Raw genomic sequence first — 18,436 nt, forward strand, 5'->3', positions numbered from 1 at the left:
ACCCTCTGGGCCATGTTGCCTTCCAAAGATTTAGAGCACTGGGAATCACTAATATTGTCAACCTTTGTCAAATAAATCTAGCCTGTCTTTGTTTTGTGGTATCTTTTTAAAAAAAATTAAAAATTCCAGGCCAGCATGTTCATCCAAGTGATAAAAATGAGCCATGTGAGCAAGTCACTATTTTCTTTTCATGCTTTTAGTTATGTTAGTAATTGACTCAAAGAAGCCCTTGCATTGTTTGATTCCCTCCCCTGCCAATACTTTGTTTTTCTAAAAATAAGAAATGTCAACAGCCCTTCAGTAACAAACCAGTGTGCACATCCTGCATCGAAAAACATTCCAGGAAAGGAAAAGATTTAGTTGTTACTCTTATTATAAATAGTGAATAAAGAGTATGGGTTTTGTTTATGATTTTTTTAAACTGACTCGCCCATATCATTAAAATATACTAGGTAACTAAGAAGCTTAAAATACTTTCTAATGAGAGGAGACAAGAAAGGTCAATTGATGTGTGCAAACAAATTGACTTTTCCAAACAAACAAAAAAAAAAAAAACCCAAAAGCAGGCTGCTGTCACTGTGTATGTACTACAAGTAGTTTGTACAAAGGTCTCATTTACTTTCTGTACCTCTGTTGGCATGCATCTTTTGTGACAAGCCTCTAATTATAGCTTACTGATTCCTTAGGTCCCTAGATCAGGTATGAAAGTAGCCATAAGATCAGAGAGAATATTTATACTTGTTTGTGGGGACTCAATGAAGCAGATTTAGAATTGAAGGTGGCCACAGTGGTACATAGCAGCATATTTATGCTGTTAATAGATTCTCTTGGTGTTTTTGTTAAAAAAAAACAAAAAAACCAAAAATCCACTATTTAGGTAGGGGTTTAGCCAGATGTTAACAGAAATGAAGGGCTTGATCCAAAAGTCATTGATGGCACTGGAAAGACTCCAATTGACATGGGCTTTGGATGAGGCCATAATTGAATTGGTTTTAAATTATGCAAAAAGTTTGAAAATGATACCGTTACCAACCCTCGTCATGTTATCACAAACCTTGTGATATTGGATGCTGTCCAGAAGGCCCCAATTCCTGGAATCAAGTGACTATGAGAAGCTGTTTTTATTTTTTAAAAACTAGTTGTTAGCTTTCATGGAGAAAAAGCTTTAAAACATGAACCCTAAAGGCTTAAAACGCACAAGGCAAATAAAAAACCCTCAAGTTCATTTATTTTTAAAAAGCTCATTGGCTTTTAAGCCAAGCTCGTGATTTGGGGGCCCAACTCATGGTTTTTGAAAGCTTTGAGTTGGCAGTGCTAACAATGGCAAGTTATTTCTTTCCCTTCAATTTAAATTTGTTTCCTCAAGTTTATTACCGTCACTTGGGAGTTTTGCACTGAAATTGTTAATTGTGGAAATATTTTTTCCACTCTGTCATGGATGCGCACCGTGGTTTGATAGTGTAATTGTATTTCTAGCATGGAAGAAAAATAACAAACAGAATTAAAGCAGTTGTTGTGTGTGGAAAGCACATGAATAAACTAGATGGATTTGGAAGAGAAAGCTGGGAGTGAAGGGCAGGGAGCATATCAAATTTTGGGCCTGCCTATGTTGACAGAATCCATATAAATCACACGAATGATGCATATTGCAACACATTTCAATGAAGAATGGTCTGCTGGAAAGACCAGATTCACTGGCAGCCTGGTTTTCAGGATTTGTGTTGTGAATTCAGTCTGTGTCCATTCTGCCGGTGCAACTTCTCAGCTTTCTCTCTTTCATAGGTACTATGGGACTTGAGCACCTTCCAGCCTTTAATGTGTCAATCCTTGCAACATCCCTATGAGGTCAGTAAGCGCGATTATCCCCATTTTACATTTTCTCTGCTCAGCCACTGACTTCCTGTGTGACATCAGACAAGTCACTTAACTTCTCTGTGTCTCAGTTCCCTACAATGGTGATCCTAGCACTGCCTTGCTTCACAGGGATATTGTGAGAATAAATACAGTAAAGATTGTGAGCCCCAACCACTGGACAATTCCATCCCTCTTTCTCCAAGAAATAACACTCTTAGGTCCAGTTCAGCAAAGCACTTAAACACACTTAAATACGCACATGAATAATCTCATCCCTATTCAGCAGCAGTGAAGTGTGTTCTTTCAGTCCCACTGATTTCAATGAAATGACTCAGGTGCTTATAATTAAGCACATGTAAGAGCTGTGCTAAATTGGGGAGAACTGCCCTTGCCTTGAGAAAAATTTACAAGCCATATTGGTTGTTAAGAAGTTCTATGATTACTTTGGTGAAATGGCCAAACCCAGGCATTCAAAAAATCATGAGTCACACCCATGAGGACTAAAAACTAATTTGTTTTGAATGAAAGTAGAGATTCTCACAACTCCAGGAGCTGGGTCTTTAAGAAACCCACCAAAAGTTGCGAAACTCAAGATTGAAATCTCAAGAGTTGGCAACTCACTGGAGTACCAAGCCTGCTGAATAAGTTTTTTGTCACATAACTATTGATTTAAGAAGGGAATCTTCACAAATGAAGTGCTTTTCTAAAGGAATGCTGTCCTGTGAAGACAGATTTTGCAAATACATTTTCATGTGTTACTAATATGAAGTTTGCTCTTCAGGTTGGGAAAATACCATTTCACTTTGGTTTCTAACCAGTTTTGCTTTTAGGGTCCACAGCACTAGCACAATGCATGTGGAATGCTTAAATTCTTATACACTAATCCTGAAATATTTATTTTCTCTCTAGAACATACATCTTATATACAAGATACCAGACAGAGTCTCTTTAGGTGGAGATGGGATCAGGACAGTACTACTAATTTGTTGGGTGGGTGGAGGAGCAGCAGCTACTAATACAGAGCTTGTTCTAATGTTAAGAGGAAACTGGCTTGCTCAGAGGTTTCCACATCAAAGGCAGGTCAATTGGTCCGTTACACTTCAAGTAAAGAGGAGGTGATTGAATTTCCAAGTGTCAGAGAGATTGTTGTAACAACAAAGGATATGTAAAACTGGGGACGGGGGAGGAGGGGGGGGGATTATGCTGCATATAACTCTTATTTATGTTCTGATTTGAATCGATCTTTTCTTTAACTGTTCAGTTGAGCTGCTTTTGATTTGGGAAGCAATATACAGCAGAACCTTTTCCCCTCCACACACAATCAAAAATGCTTGGTTTTCAGAAAGTATCTCTGATGACAAATTTAAAGACACTGTCTGCTTAAAAATTGTACTTACATCTGAAATTCTTTACCTACTATCGTTACACCTAATTTTACTATAACTGAAAGACACAGAGAAGCATTTTGCTGTATTATTATTATTATTTTTTTTTTTGTGAGATTGGTAGCACTTTGTGTGGTCAGTTGCAGTGTTCCCCTTGGATAGTCAGTCAGCCTCTCGTTGTTTACCTGAACTTGCAGTAGTGATTTGCCCAGCAGAAAACTTCCCAGATGTGAACCTGTCCAAAGTGTACTAGCTGTGGATTTAGTTCGCTTGTGTTGCAGACTGCTGTTGTGTGACAAATGGGCCATTTTGCTGTGAGAACTCATCTGGAAAACCAGGCGTTTTAGAACTTTCCTGCTTGTTCTCTGATTTTCTGTTTGGCGAATCAGGGCAAGTCTACACTTAGGTGTAGATACTCACTACAGTTGACTGGAGGGGTTCTTCTATTGCTGTAGTTAATCCACCTCCCTGAGGGGCGGTAGCCAGGTTGATGGAAGAGTTCTTTCATTGACTTTGTGCTATCTACACTGGGGGAGGGAGTTGGGCTGGCATAGCCACATCTCTCAGTGGTGTGAATTTTTCACATCCCTGCGAGACATAACTTGCACCGGCATAGCTTTTGGTGTAGACCAGCCCTCAGTAATGTTTTCAGAGCTTCTGAAGGAGATTTCAGAATATGACCCTTTAATCAAAGCCACTTTTGAAAGGTCAGGTCACATCTTCTCCCCCAAGAACCTGCAGTAGAATAAAGGCTATTGGAGGGTGCTAAGGAAATGTAGAGTTCTTATCCCTGTGGAGTTTCTAGGGAGTGGTCTGGTTGGAGTGTGCAAAATCTGCACACTCTGCAAAATCTGTCTTCACAGGGGGGAAAAAAGCCCTCAAAAAGTAATCCTAAGATGAGCACAATTTGGCCTCTGTGGGTCAAATAGTGAATCTATCCCTAGTCCCTGGGGTTTGAGGATGTCACTTGAAAATAAACTATATGTCTGGTTCCATCCGCTGGTTGAAAGAAACCATCCTCCATAAATCTAGATTGGTGCAGTAGTGGAAGCTGAAGAAAGATCTCCTCCAAAGTGTGTGTCCACAGAAACTCTGGGGTTCTGCTGCACAAGATGGCTATTTCCTCGCCATAGAAATCTTGAGATCATTCAGTCACAGATGTCAGTGTATGTAGTCACTAAAATCTTATTTAAGTTTGCAGTCTCGTTTCTGCAAAAACTGATACTGGCTGGAAATATTCCATGTTCCTCAGTTCCAAAATGCAATTTAATGCCCATGAAGTTTAATGAATCTATTCCATTATGCCGTGATGGAACAGTGTGTTCAGGACACTAAATCACATGGAGACTTGGGTTAGAAATGAGAAATCCAGTGCACTTGAGGATGTTCCTTCCACAGCAGCTGCCTTTCCCCAACAAATGAATACCCAGCTCCATATAAAATATGAGCTGGAATTTTAACTGGGGACAGTGTCCCTACCTCAGCTAGAGAGCAATACTGACTTCAGTATTTGACGTGTGCCTCTGGAGAGATGAGAGCCTTTACACAAAGTGGCTGAGAAATACATCATTAAAAAAACAAAAAAGCATTGAAAGTGTAGACTCACCATAGGTGTGCCTTTTGTGACTGGGCGTGGCAGAGCCGATTTTCCCTCTTGCACCCCCTGCTGACAGCTGCTCTGACTCTCTGCTGATGGTGTTGTCTCATGACTCAGGCCTCCAGCCATGCCATTTTTAGTCCAACTTTTTAAATGGAGTCTAATAAATTCAACTCAGATAAACAATTCTTTGTCCCTAATGGGTTCACTCCTCTGCAGACTCTTGATCTTCCTTCAGGCCCTTTCCTGGGCTCACTATACATCTGCCTGTCTCTAGCAACCAGAGAGGGACTGCAGAGTTCTTTCCCTTGCTCCCTGCAGCTCCAGCTCATCTGCACTTCCTCCCTTTATGTTCATGACTCAGCATCTCCCTCAGCTGGGCCTTATCTTCAGTTGGGCCCAGCCCAGCCTCCAGGTGCCTTCACTGAGCTCTCTAGCTCCAGTCAACCCGTTTAACACCAGGGTGGGGTGTATACTGCATCACCGCTCACTTGGCATTCTATGGGTTTGCAGGAAATCAGTTGTGACTGCCAGCAAGAGCACAACTTTTTACAAAAACATTTGTTACGGCATCAGCTGCTCACTCTGTAAGAGCAGACTAGATGATCCCTACTTGTCTTAGAACACAGTGGAAAATCTCCATAGTTCCTGCCAGCACATCAAGAAAGAGGACCTCTCTTTGGCTGCATATATATTTCAGTGCAGCCCTTGTGCACTTGAGCAGGAATTTTCATGCTAATGAGCACCTCAAACCATTGCTATCATGATTAAGATGGTTTAAGGAGGAGAAGCTTAGCTTGTCCCTTTCCATCTCTCACTCATCACCTCTCTTGCCAAAATGGAAAATGAGAAACAGTACAAAGTGTTTGAAGTGCCTAAGTTATTGTTCTTGCTCAGTGTTCTTTTAAGACCATTAAAACATCATGCTCAATATGTAAATGTGAGTTTTAGATAGCTGGCTACAGATTGTACAGAGCTATATGTTAAAAATACAAGAATACAGGGACTTAACTGCTTGGGCTAATGCTTCCAGTGTGGGAACCTAAAGTTTGGGACCTAAATTTGCATTTAGGCACCCAGGTATAAGTGGCTTAATTTTTCAAAACAGATCCCATTGAAATGAGTGGGAGCTACAGGTACCCAGCACCTCTGAAAATCAAGCCACATATGTGCCTAACTTTAGGCACCCACATTTGAAAATCTTGCCTTGGCTAGAAATGTGTAGACAAGGGAAATCCTTTGTCATCTGGGGCTTGCTGACCTGGAGCTGCCGTTACTGTTGGAAGACTAGCCTGGAATGGAAAGGGCAAATGGCAATCAACTCAAGAGACACAATAAACAGCAGAACTACGATGAAGATGATGGCTGCCAGATACTTAATAGGAGCAGCTACAGATGACAGCTTTGGACTAGACTGACACAATAACTGGGGGAGTTTAGAAGACCTTTTAAACAAACAGCCCCCCCCCAATCCACACCCATGTTATTATGGCCATTAGGAAACCATAGGAGGGAGTAGCAGCCCAGCGAGTGAGTGAGGCTAAACCTAGGTGCAGTCCCTCCTCTGACTTAGCAGGTACTTCCCGCGCTTGCTAACGCATTCATTCAGCTAGTTCTCTTTTTGAAGGAGGAATATTGCCAGAGTGCTTGATCAGAGTAGCTGCTCCACAGCCCTGTAAATGTTACTCAGCAGAAAGAAAGTAACACATTGTGAGAACCCTTTTGAAGGTTATCAGACAGTTAAATTGTTTCCTTCCATAAGTGTCATTTCCCTCTTTAGCAGCTTCCCTCTTTCCTGCAGAGAGAGTCTTGGAGAAGTTGTTATTTTGCTACCTTCCCCATCATGCATACAAAGTATCAGCTTGAACTGTACATTTCACTTTTAAGTAGGGTGTGTGCTGAGCCGGCAGTGTGCCCTATCCAGTAATAAGAAAACATGTGGCTTACTGAAAGCCATCTAAAAAAATACTGAAATGAAACTGTTTCCTGAAAGCAGAATTACTTTTCAATTCCTGATGGTGTGAGGGCAGATGACTTAACCTTTGGTTTAAATGTTTAGGAACCTGTTCACCTCTCTCCTTTCATGAAAGTGTTTGATATGTGAAAACTAAATAATTACTTATGAAACATCTGATCAGCTTTGCTGCTTTCTTGAGGAAGTTGTGGTTAGTTGGAAGAGCAGCAAAGAGAGGTGGTTCTTGTAATTCAGAGAATATCCTTAATATGTAATAAGGCCACTTTGGAAATTGCTAGCATAAAGAGTCTCATAGTAAACTAACAAATTTTGAATGTGTATTATTACAAGGAACCCCTAAGATTTCTCTATCTGAAAGAGTTTAGTCACTAACAGTCATCTTTGTCCATTTGACAAGATTGTACTTTGTGTGGTCAGTTTCACTGTTGGTCATTCTCACACACTGTTTTGGAGAAGCTTGTATGCTAGGTGTTTTATCCCAGGCTCTCCAAGAAGGTGTTTAATTGTGACAGCATCAACAAAGCTGGACCTTTTTTTACCTTGGGTTCTGTGTTCCTGTCTAGAACTGGCCTATACTGTTTTATAAGCATGTAGGTAATGGTTCACACTACCATATTTGAATATGCAGGCTTAAACATTACACAAGTGACTAGTGATTTTGGGTGCTTCAAATTTTCGATGCCCCCAACTTGAGACACCTTAAACGGTGCCTTATTTTCATAAAATGCTAAGCACCTGCTCTCTTAAAATGTGGCCCCTTTTCTTAACTTGGGCAACCAAAGGTCCAGGAATTCAAAATCATTAGTCACTTCTTAAAATCTTGGCCATATGGCTATTGTCTAAAGCTGAAATGGACCCAGACTGGTATTGATATTCTGTACAATAAATGGAGAGTGAATAATTGTGAAGATAAGCTTGGATCTAGGAAAACTAGATCATGTCTAATTGCTACTATCACAGAAAGAATTACAGCTAAGATGCCTATAAGACTTTCAACCCTGTGCTTATTGTTACAGGAACTTTATGTAGGCTACTAGACTAAAAAACACTTGATCAGCAGTTTAGTATTTGTCTCCTGTTATTCATGAATGTTTTCCTGGCATATAAAATGTTATCTGTTATGTCAAGGTTCTGACATTCAACATTGGCTCTTTCCCAAAGTATGTTGAAATCTAACTGGTTTTAAAAAAAATTGTAAAAATATGCATGCAAGAAACGCATTTGGTATGAGTTTAAAGCAAGCTTTCCCCCCCTTGTTCTGTTACCCTTGTGATCTGTCAGTGACAGGGCTAAACTACCCAAATGCATGTTCATTTTTGTGTGCACAGGTCATGATCTATTCTCTAATGTGGGCATGAAAACTCTGGCCCGTGAAGTACAGCCCAGGAAACTGATGTGCTTTAATAAAGGTTTCTATGACATCACAAGCTGCTCTTTGCTGTTATAGTTACCAAACAGTCATCTGAGTGAGTCGGAGGGGGTGGAGAGGAGGCCTTTGATATTGTGAAAGTAACGTCCACGTCCAAGCTGGCGTCATGCGATCACAGGAATAGTGGTATCAAACGGGCTTTACAGAGAATAACTACAATAGAGACGTTTGGGTTTTTTTAAGAACAGGAGATAAAGGGAAAGGTGTATAGTATGTTTCTGTGTGCTGTTTAATAGCCTATGAAGAAATGGTAAGCTTTTTTTATTCCACAATACATCTTTCTGTATTCAAACTGAAAAATGCTATTGATATGCTATCAAATGACTAATATATAGCAAGTGACTCTATATTATTTAAAGAGAGATGTCAGATTCCATGCATCGGTTGTTTTGTGAATAGTATGGATAAATAATACGTTTAAAAGCCACGGACCATATAACTATGCTTAAGGGAGGGCAAATATAGGGTCTGAAGAATCATCTTTCTGAACTCCTCCCAGATCTATGTAGATAATGTAGCTCCTGTTTGTTTTGATGTCCAGCTTTGGTAAAGTGGGAGTTTCTAGTGGAAGCTTCTAACTTCCAATACAAGGGAAATCTCTTCCACCACCACCTTACGCATATTTCTGCACCAGTCATTGAGATGGAAAAATGACGGTTATACTTCATTAAATACATTTGTGACCAAAATGAAGTTGTCCAGACAGCTTATATTCAGCAGATCCTATCCTGAAAGAAGCAGTCTTAAGCAGCAGCGATTTGGCAAGGGACTTGTGGCTGGGAACAGCTGCCTGCTGAAGAAAACTGGATTGCAATGACACTGCTTTGCTGGGGCTTTCTGTTGGAGGTTACAACAGTTATGTTAAACACTAGGGAACTAGCTCGGTTAATGACATTTTCCCCCCGCCCACCGCACCCCCAATCTTTAGCAAGAAGCAATTAGTGAGTGTGAATTTTCCTTACTGGAAAATTCTAGTGTGGTTTTCTGGTTTCCTATCCTTGTCTGACTTTTAGCACACCTTTTTCCAGGACAACTATTACATGTAATTTTATCTGTCCCTGAATTTAGTTCCAAACCTCTACTTGATCATTTATCCCTGCATAAGGATATGTTTACAAATTATGAAATATCATGGGCTGACTTTATTATTTATGGCTGGGAGAGAATGGGACTGGACAGCAGCTGAGGAAAATGGAGGAGGGAGGGAAAGCACAAAGCTAAAAGTAAAACTGCAGGTTTATATATAGCGACAGGCTGCAGCCGTGTTGGTTAGGCTGTTGTGATAGCTACTTTAAACATGCTCCTGGCTAGTTTTTCTTTATGGGTCTCAGCTACTTTAGGAAACCAAAAGAACAGCTACCCACTAGTGTTGTGGTAGCGGATGCATTTTCATTTTACTGTGCATATGCATCTTGCCCTATGCAGTTTTGAAGATTTCAGTACCTAGCTGACTGCTCAAAAACTAATCCATTTTTAATAAGTGGGTCTCATTTCTAATTAAATGAGAAATTGAAGGAGAAACTGTTGGGTATTTTGCTGAGGATTTACTATAGTCTATATATGGTCAGACGTGAATGTGTGGTGACTTGCGCAATCAACTTAAATTTCAGGCTAGTTTTTATTTGTATAATTATTTATTGGAAGAGGGTCACGTTTTCCTTTGGAATCAGAGTAGTAAATTTTGGGGTGATATTTTTCTCTTGTTTCTTAGAGCCCTGCATCTTGAGTACAGCTGAAGTGACTACTGCCATTTTGACTATGCATAAAAGTAAGGAGGAAGAGCTGGAAAGCAATACATTACAGAAATGTTACATTTTACAGGTAAGTAGCAGTTCTGCTATTTTACAGTTTGTGTAAAAACACGTAACATAAAAATGTGTGTGGATGCATAGGGTCCGTCTGACCTGAGAAACATGGCACATTTCAACCTACATCCTTTTCCTTGCATTGTAGTGAAGATGGAGTAGCGCTGTATTAATTTAGAGGGTACCTATACTTCAAGGCCACAGCGATACTCCCTTGGAGGCTAATGTAGCCCCAGTGGCTGAAATCTGTGGGTACATCAACACTGCAATCAAAAACCTGCGGTGCTGAGGCCCGGAGCCCTCTCTGAATGTCTGTACTTCAGTTAAAGACCCGCAGCTGGCCCAGCTCAATTGACTTGGGCTCTCGGGGCTCGAGCTACAGTGCTAACAATAGCGTTGTAGGCATTCAGACGCACGGTGGAGTCCAGGCTCTGAGACACTCCCCGCGCCCCCTTTGTGGGGTTTCAGAGGTGAGGAGGCTCCAGCCCGAGCCCAAACATCTACCTGGCAATTTTTAGCACCGCAACTGCAGCCGTGCTGCGGGTCTTTTATTGAAGTATTAGACATTCAGAGAGGACGCTGCACTCCCCTTCCTGTCTTTTCATGCAGCGGCACACCCTGTGGCCAACCTGTTAGCACTCAGCAAGGGAATGCTGTGCTCTGCTCCATGCAGAGGCCAGGACCCCTGTGCAGCCACCCTAGTTATGCTCTCAAGCACCCTTTGAGGAACAGGCTGGCTTTGCCCCTAAGTTTGTATCTATTGGCAGGACAAAGTCAACTTCCAATGCATACACGTTACTCGGCTTTATTGTTCCTATATCCTTCTTGGCACGGGGGATGCAGTACATTCAGTGCAGACTGCATCACCTCACTGGGCCCCAGCAAGGGCGGAGGGTGGAAGGCAGTGTCTAAAGATGCATTTGGGGAGCATTGGAGGGTCCTCTCTGGGATGATTTTAACATCGCCACTTACTTTTCAGCCCCCACTTTCCCAAGCCCTGGCCCACCTCCCTTCCAAAAATAGCCTTCAATCTTATGCAACTCTTTAAATCAAGATTTTAGGACTTCAGTAACTCAGCCAGAAGTTATCGACCTATTGCAGGAGTGGGCGGATGAGGTTCTGTGGCCTGCGTTGTGCAGGAGTTTAGACTATAGATGATCATGATGGTCCCTTCTGGCCTTAAAGTCTTTGAGCCTATCACCACTGCTCCTACCTGTATTTGGCCAAAGGGGTTTCAGAAAAGCAATGCATGAACCTCTTGGCTTCAGCTGATGCAAAGATAAGAGGCATGAGCCAATAATTGCACTGAGTTTTCTGTCACAGTATTGCAGAGCTTTACAGAGGAGTCACGTGCTGAAGCAAAGCAGAATCCCTCCAATTCATAAAAGCAGAATCTGTTAAATTTATAGTTAAACTTTTATGAGCAAATGCAAGGCAGCAGCCTGATTTGTTCATCTGAATCTCATCTGCACAACAAATAATGAGCTCTTACTGGAGCTGGGGGATTTTGAAATGCTGTGAAAGTTTCCATCCTGTCTGTCCTGCACCACACAATCAGCATGGCTAGTTCACATGCTGATTTAGGAAGTTATTTCCTTGTTAGGAGCATTGCGGGTGGTCTGATATTGTTATTGAATCTATAACTTTCCTGACACTCTCCCTGTTTTGTGCACTAAAACTAGACTATTAATAATCTCTCTCCCTAAAGATAATGAATGGGCCCTGTAGTAGTCAATGATTTCAGTGAATGATACATTGGGTTGCACCTGCAGCCCTTAATCAATCCTCTTAGAGTTTGCCTGACTGAAATCTACTAGATTTTGACCCATTCTGTGTGTAGCACATCCCCAAACACCTTACACTAGCAATCCTGCAAATGCAATGAACTTTGGTACCCTCACGTACAGTATTGTGAATTGTCCTATCTTTATAAACAGCAGAGCTGGCAATAGTCATGGGGTAACATTCCTTTGCAGCTTTACACTGTCATCATTAATTTTGTTTGGGGTGGAGAATTGTTTGGGGTGGGACTTATTAGACACATTTTTAAACCATGTGTACATTTCCTGGTATTCTCCACTGAATAATGAAAAATCTAGTTGGATGACTTGTGTGTAAGGAGTTCACGTGAGCCAAGTGGCATTCTTTGTGTTACGTTTGCAGACAATAACATGGTTAGTTACTTAAGCATTTATGCATAGAGACAGCTCAGAGGCAGCTCAGTAACAACGTATCATCCTTGCTGCCTGATGACAAGCCTGCTTTGGCAGTGTTGGGTTTCTGATATTGCATTAAACGTCTTTAAGGAAATAAACTATTGGTGTCCATGCTCTTAGAACTGCTACTTTTCACAAAAACATAATAGTTTATCATCATTTCCTTTCTGTTTTCAAAGGATTATGCTAGCATTGGGTGTATTAATACGCGTTCAGCCTGCTTTACATTTTTCTCTTAGATTACAAATGTGAAACAAGGTGTATTGTGTTTTGCATGAACTAATTCTCCCCCACGCTAGATTTAAATAGTCTCTTTGTATACAAAGACCACAATGTTTGCAGGATGTACTGAAGTAATGAAAAAACATGCAGTGTGAACCTTCCTTTGAGCAAAACTTAGTTCTTAACACCTGTTCCTAGGAATAGAGTTTAAAAGTACATAGCTGAGCTCTGAGATAAGTAGAACATTTTCAGACTAGAAAATAATAATTTATTATACAATTCAGTTTGGCAGGCTCTCTTAGTCTCTACTTCCAACACCTGTATTAAAGAGTGGAACGTACTGAGCCGTGCTTGGATATCCATTCCATTTATTTTAGTTGTGCTTCCTTGACTGTTAATCTGATTTCGCCTATTTTGGGCCACCCACTGGTCTGGTCAACACTGCTGGTCAGACCTGCCCGTTTTAAAATTCCAAACGTTCCAGAGGGAGGTATTAACAGACTGGGACAGTTCAGGATCATGGTGCATGTGCTTGTGCACATGATAACCAAGCACAAAGCGAGCAGCAGCGATGCCTGAGCAGTAATAGAAGTATTTAAAAGCCATCACTGTTTTGTAATCTACAGACAAATTAATATGGAGTGAGAGGTAGTGTGGTCTAGTAGATGGGTTTATCAGGAGATGTGGGTTCTAATCCTGGCTCTGCCACTGACCTGCTTTGTGACCTTGGGAAAGTCACTACATCCCTCTTTTTCCTCTGCTCCCCTCCGCCGCCCCCATCTGTCTGATCTATTTAGAGTGTAGGTTCTTTGGGAGAAGGACTGAATCTCACTACGTGTCTGTGCAGCACCTAGCACAATGTGGCCCTGATCTCAGTTGGGTCTTCTAGGTGCTACTGTAATGGAAATAAGAAGTGGCAGTTGGATTTCAAAGCAAGCAAAGTTATAATGTTTTATTTTGAGTTTCTTTTCTAGTGCTACATCTTACAGCTTGATCCCCAGGCAATGTATTAGTAGACCTATGGTTACTGGTTCAGATTACTCATGCTCCATTTGAGGCATCTCTGTGGACGTTGTTGAGCTAGCTCTTGTGAAGGGATGAGCTATATTAATCCTTATCAAACTGCAGGGTCATAATTCAAATACAGCATCTGACATTAAAATCATGTGATACTTTCATAGTGCATAACTGGCTCCTCTGAAAGCCTTGGCTAAGTTTGCTCTAGCTGAAACACTGAATTGACTCTTGACATTGAATGGGGGGAAATGAGTAAGAGAGACAGCATACTCCATTTGTGAGTATGCATGACACATAAATGGGACCAGGGAGTGCTATTATACCTATCTGGCTGCAAACCAAAATTGCCAGTATTCCATTAGTTAAGCAGCTGCATTCAAATGATATTTTGCCAGTAATAAAGGGATAGAAACAGCATTTTGCTTTTGATGAGAATGCACCGGCTGCACACTTATCAGCTAGAAAACTTTTAGAGACAAATATTAAAGCACAAACCAGTAGTAGAAAGTATACTTAAGAATTGCACAGATAATGGAGAAAATAGTATCCTTACAAATTCCTAGAGTAATTAACAGGTTAACACTGCTTTGCCAATTATTTTTGTAACTTTGATTTTTTTTTCTGTCTAATGTATTTTTTTAAAAACAGTCTTATTGGAAATGACATTTTGCTCTTTCTAAAAAAATTAATTAATCTTGGTGATTTTTAAAAAGATGATGGGTTTGAAACCGTGTCAAACAGGTGGCCACGATCACCAGCTTAAAACTGCAAAGCTCTTCCCAGAACTGACCACAAGGATATTTTCCTATTTTTGTCTGTCCTCAAGCTTACACATACAGTATGTGTCCATAATACTCCAAATAAGTTTTTCTCAACTAGCAACACAGGTGAGATTTCCCTGAGAGTGCACGCCTCCCCAGTCTTTCCTAAAAGCGGGAATTTCAGTTACCTTTTGAAACATCTGCTTGGCATATGTATGCAGTAGTAATCTGACATATTAAATAGCTTATGCAAAACATGAAAAAAATCATTAGTGAAATGCCAGGCCACTGGCAGTTTAAACACTGCAGAAGTCTCTTGGCAGGACTCAACTGGGTTTTTGTTTGTTTTTTTGACTTTTCACCATGTATCCTATGTTATGCCAATAACACAATAATGTCTTGAATGGGCTTTGCTAAATCTATTGCCCAGCACTTTTATTGTTTGTCATAGGCTGAAAATTACCTGGACACTCAAGATGTTCACAGAAATGGTTCAGTCATCCTCAGCTGTTGTAACATTTTTTAAATACTCAGTGTCACTTGTTGTAACTCATCCACGCTGGAGACCTGAGGATCCTCCCCCAAGTTGTAATGTCCCTTTGCAGTCAGCAGCCTTTTTAGTAGATGTTTCCATCTCTAATTTCTGTGAATGGACAAGGGTGTCTTTTGGAGCCTTTGTGCTTGCTTCTTCATAACTCAGTAGTTGCAGCTTGCACACAAACTTCCTTTAGTGGCTAAAAGATGAAGAATAAAATGTATTTATCAAGCTATTTTTTCATAACTCTGTTTGTATGGTTACACACTTAGTTTGTGCTTGTCAATACCATAGTTATGTATACATTCAAGACAAGGGTATGACAATAAAAATGATTAGGGGGCTGGAGCACAAGACTTATGAGGAGAGGCTGAGAGAACTAGGCTTATTTAGTCTGCAGAAGAGAAGAATGAGGGGGGATTTGATAGCAGCCTTTAACTACCTGAAAGGGGGTTTCAGGGAGGATGGAGTTAGGCTGTTCTCAATGGTAGTAGGTGACAGAACAAGGAGCAATGGTCTCAAGTTGCAGTGGGGGAGGTCTAGGTTGGATATTAGGAAAAAGTTTTTCAGTAGGAGGGTGGTGAAGCTCTGGAATGGGTTACGCAGGGAGGTGGTGGAATCTCCATCTTTAGAGGTTTTTAAGCTGCAGCTTGACAAAGCCCTGGCTGGGATGATTTAGCTGAGGTTAGTCCTGCTTTGAGCAGGGGGTTGGATTAGATGACCTCCTGAGGTCCCTTCCAACTCTAATATTCTATGATTCTTTGTGCAAATGGCCAGTGAGATGCACCATTATTGAAGTCCGGCCTGCTGTTGACACAGTTGTATTCTATTTAGTGCTTCCTTAAAGGTACATATTTATAAATGAAAATATAATTCCAAGAATAAATGTATGAACTGTTCTGTCACGTTCTTGCTTAGAAGAGGCAACCCTTCAAACCAAAACAATACGCTTTTCATCTCTCACCATGATCCAGCATTTGCATTTCTTCAGTCTACTGCACTAAAGGAATTGTTCATATTGTCATGCCAATAGCATTGCAATTGATTTTTTAAAAAAAGAAACATCTTGAATAAAACACTGTTACTAGCACACTAGGTTGGACGGAAGAAAATAATTTAGTCTATGCCTGCATGGTTTTGGATATTCTTTTGTTACTAAGTGCTTTGATGTGGAAACCAAGGATGAATAGAATCCACTCTGATATTTCCCTCAGAAGGAAATATGGAGGGAGAATGATCCATTGACTAGCCTGGAACTTGAGAGATCGGAGTTAAATAGCTTGCGGTGCCACAGACTTCCTGCATGACCTTGGCTGAGTCACTCAGTCTCTCTGTGCCTCTATTCCCCATCTGTACAATGGGGATAATAGCACTGTCTTGGTAAGAATAACGACATTAAAAATTGCGAGGTGCTCAGATGATATGGTAACAGGCACCATATAAATACCTTAGATGGAAGGCAAAGCATGCTTCTTTGGGCCAAAACTTGTTGATGGGAGTGTGTGTATAAGGGGCATTAAGGCTTTTGTTTTTCAGTTTGTTTTTTGTGTAGCTCTGTTCTCACTGGAAAAATTATGTGGGGGAGGGGAATTTGTTTGAATAATTTTGAAGGTAACCTGTAAATCATTTCCCCTCCTACCATCTATACACACTGTAAACACAACCCATAACAAAATGTGCTGAATGTTATAAATACTCAAGATGAGAGGCAGTTGTCAGTTTACCAGACTTTTTCTTAAGTTTTAAATTTGGCCAAACTCCTACGTGACCTCTAAGTAAATTGAGAATGGCAGGTGAAATACTGTGTGTGGTGCAACACAGCTGAAATGAAGCTCTCTTTTGTGCTTACCTCCACATAGCATTCTCCTTATAGGGTTTGTTTTGCTGCTTTCCTATGGTGCTTTTGCCAGTTTTTTTCCTTGCTCCAAATGTCAATGGCTTAACTGACATCTGAAGAGGCAGTGTTGCCTAGTGAATAGAGCACTGGACTGGGACTCAGGAGATCAGAGTTCTATTCTTCACACGGGCATATGGAGTATCTTTAGGCAAGTCATTTCACATTTGTATTGCTCAATTTCCTAATCTGTAAAATGGGCATAATGATATTGACCTCCTTGGTAAAGTGTTCTGAGATTTACTGATGTAAAGTGTTTTATAAGAGCTAGGTGTTATCTAATCCCTTCTCAGATCTATTGGCTGGACCTTCAGGACCAGATTTAATCCCAGAGATGGAGATTGCTGGAGAAGGCAATGAGTTTATAGGCACCTAGAATCCGCTGTTTTCATGAGATGGGTTGCACTTACAGGAGAAGTAGCTTCCATGTAATGGAAAATATCCAGGAAATGACAATAACTTCCTCAGATGTAATTTACAGCAACAAACTTTTGAAATGCTTATGGCTGTTGCCTCACACGGAACTGGATGAAGGACCAGATTTTCAGAAGTGCTGCACAACCCCACAGTTGGAGCCAGATTGTCAAAGGAGTACAGCTCCTGTTTAGACACCTAAATGAGGTGGTGAGGCTTTCAGAAGTTAGTAAGTTATGGGAGCCATTTGAGCTGCAGTCACTTTGAAATTCTGCTCATTTCTTTTAGGTGCCCTAATGGGGGCTGAACTGCTTTGAAAATCTGGCCCTGTGTTTTCTGTGGGTTGATACAGACACTTGGGTCAAGAATACTTAACCTATGCCGAAATGTTAAAAATGTATAACATTACAGCTCAGTCTAACAACCTGTGCTTGGCATCTTCCCAGTTATGTTGAAGATGGTTCCCAGATAACTTTAAAAATGTCTTAAGGGTTAAATTGCCTTTTCCTTTTTGGGGGTGAGTTCTTGACTACAAAGAGAGGTTTCACTTCATCTGAGTGCTTGTCTTCACTGGGACATTCAGGAAGGTTAAGATAAATTAACTAAAGGTGTGAAGTTAGCACGCATAAGTTAAAGCACGTTTAACCCATGTGAACACTCTAATTCAGATGTGAAGTGGCCTGTAGGAGGACTGAGCTACAGTAAAATAAGGCCACTTTACTTCTGAACGAGTATCCAAAATCACTTGGTGGAGGCCACTCAAGGAAGGTGCCTAGAAAAATTCTTTTCCTTATGTCAACCTAACTTGGTAGTGTAGACCAGCCCTAAAAGTTGAGTAAAAGTGGGTTGGGAGTGGTTAGTGGAAATTGCTTTGAAAACAAAAAGGAAGCTGCCAACAATTTCTCTAGCATAGATGCCTCCCTAGTTTACTAGTTTTAGATGTCTTTGCAGTCTGCATTGGCTATAAGTGAACTGATGTTTACTGTATCTTAAAACGATAAAAGCAATTAAAAATAAGGCACAGACCTGTACCACTAAACTTTTTCAGTGCTGTGAAATGGAGTCTCTTTCTAGATTGTTTGCTCAGGGATTTTGTGACACCGTTGCTTAGACTGGAAACTTCTATAAGCAAAGAGACGAAGATCAGGGTGTCTTCAACCTTGTTTGCACCACTTCACCAGTCATGCTTGGCAGTTTCAGAGTGCTGCTGAGATATATTTGTCCAACTTTAGCATGAGGTTGAGAGCTACAGAATGGAACAGCAGGCTCTAAATTTAGAGGCTTGTGGCTAGGGACTCCCTCCCAAATCCCAAGGGCTCTGCATATCACTCG

General features: G+C 40.8%; 2 protein-coding genes across 5 annotated transcripts in view; one reads left to right on the forward strand and one right to left on the reverse strand.

Moving 5' to 3' along the window:
- Positions 1-5,171, reverse strand: part of LPIN3 (lipin 3) — a 64,321-nt gene extending 59,150 nt beyond the window's left edge. The window contains exon 1 of the mRNA XM_067554379.1: positions 4,846-5,171. Within this exon, the coding sequence (XP_067410480.1) occupies positions 4,846-4,965 (120 nt within the window). The 5' untranslated portion in view covers positions 4,966-5,171. The remainder of the gene's footprint in view (positions 1-4,845) is intronic.
- ZHX3 (zinc fingers and homeoboxes 3) overlaps positions 1-18,436 on the forward strand; it is a 55,664-nt gene that overhangs the window by 13,138 nt on the left and 24,090 nt on the right. Inside the window, exons 2-3 of one of the 4 annotated variants that reach the window (XM_067554386.1) lie at positions 1,783-1,845; positions 9,952-10,061. The gene's annotated coding sequence lies outside the window, so the exon portion shown is untranslated. Of the gene's footprint in view, positions 1-1,782; positions 1,846-8,186; positions 8,491-9,755; positions 10,062-18,436 lie in introns of those variants that run through there. The other 3 variants (XM_067554387.1, XM_067554388.1, XM_067554389.1) reach the window with 3 other exon arrangements.

Source organism: Emydura macquarii, unplaced genomic scaffold, assembly GCF_026122565.2.
Source record: "Emydura macquarii macquarii isolate MOO-44397 ecotype Brisbane River unplaced genomic scaffold, CSIRO-AGI_Emac_v2 contig_1483, whole genome shotgun sequence".
NCBI classification, from domain to species: domain Eukaryota; kingdom Metazoa; phylum Chordata; order Testudines; family Chelidae; genus Emydura; species Emydura macquarii.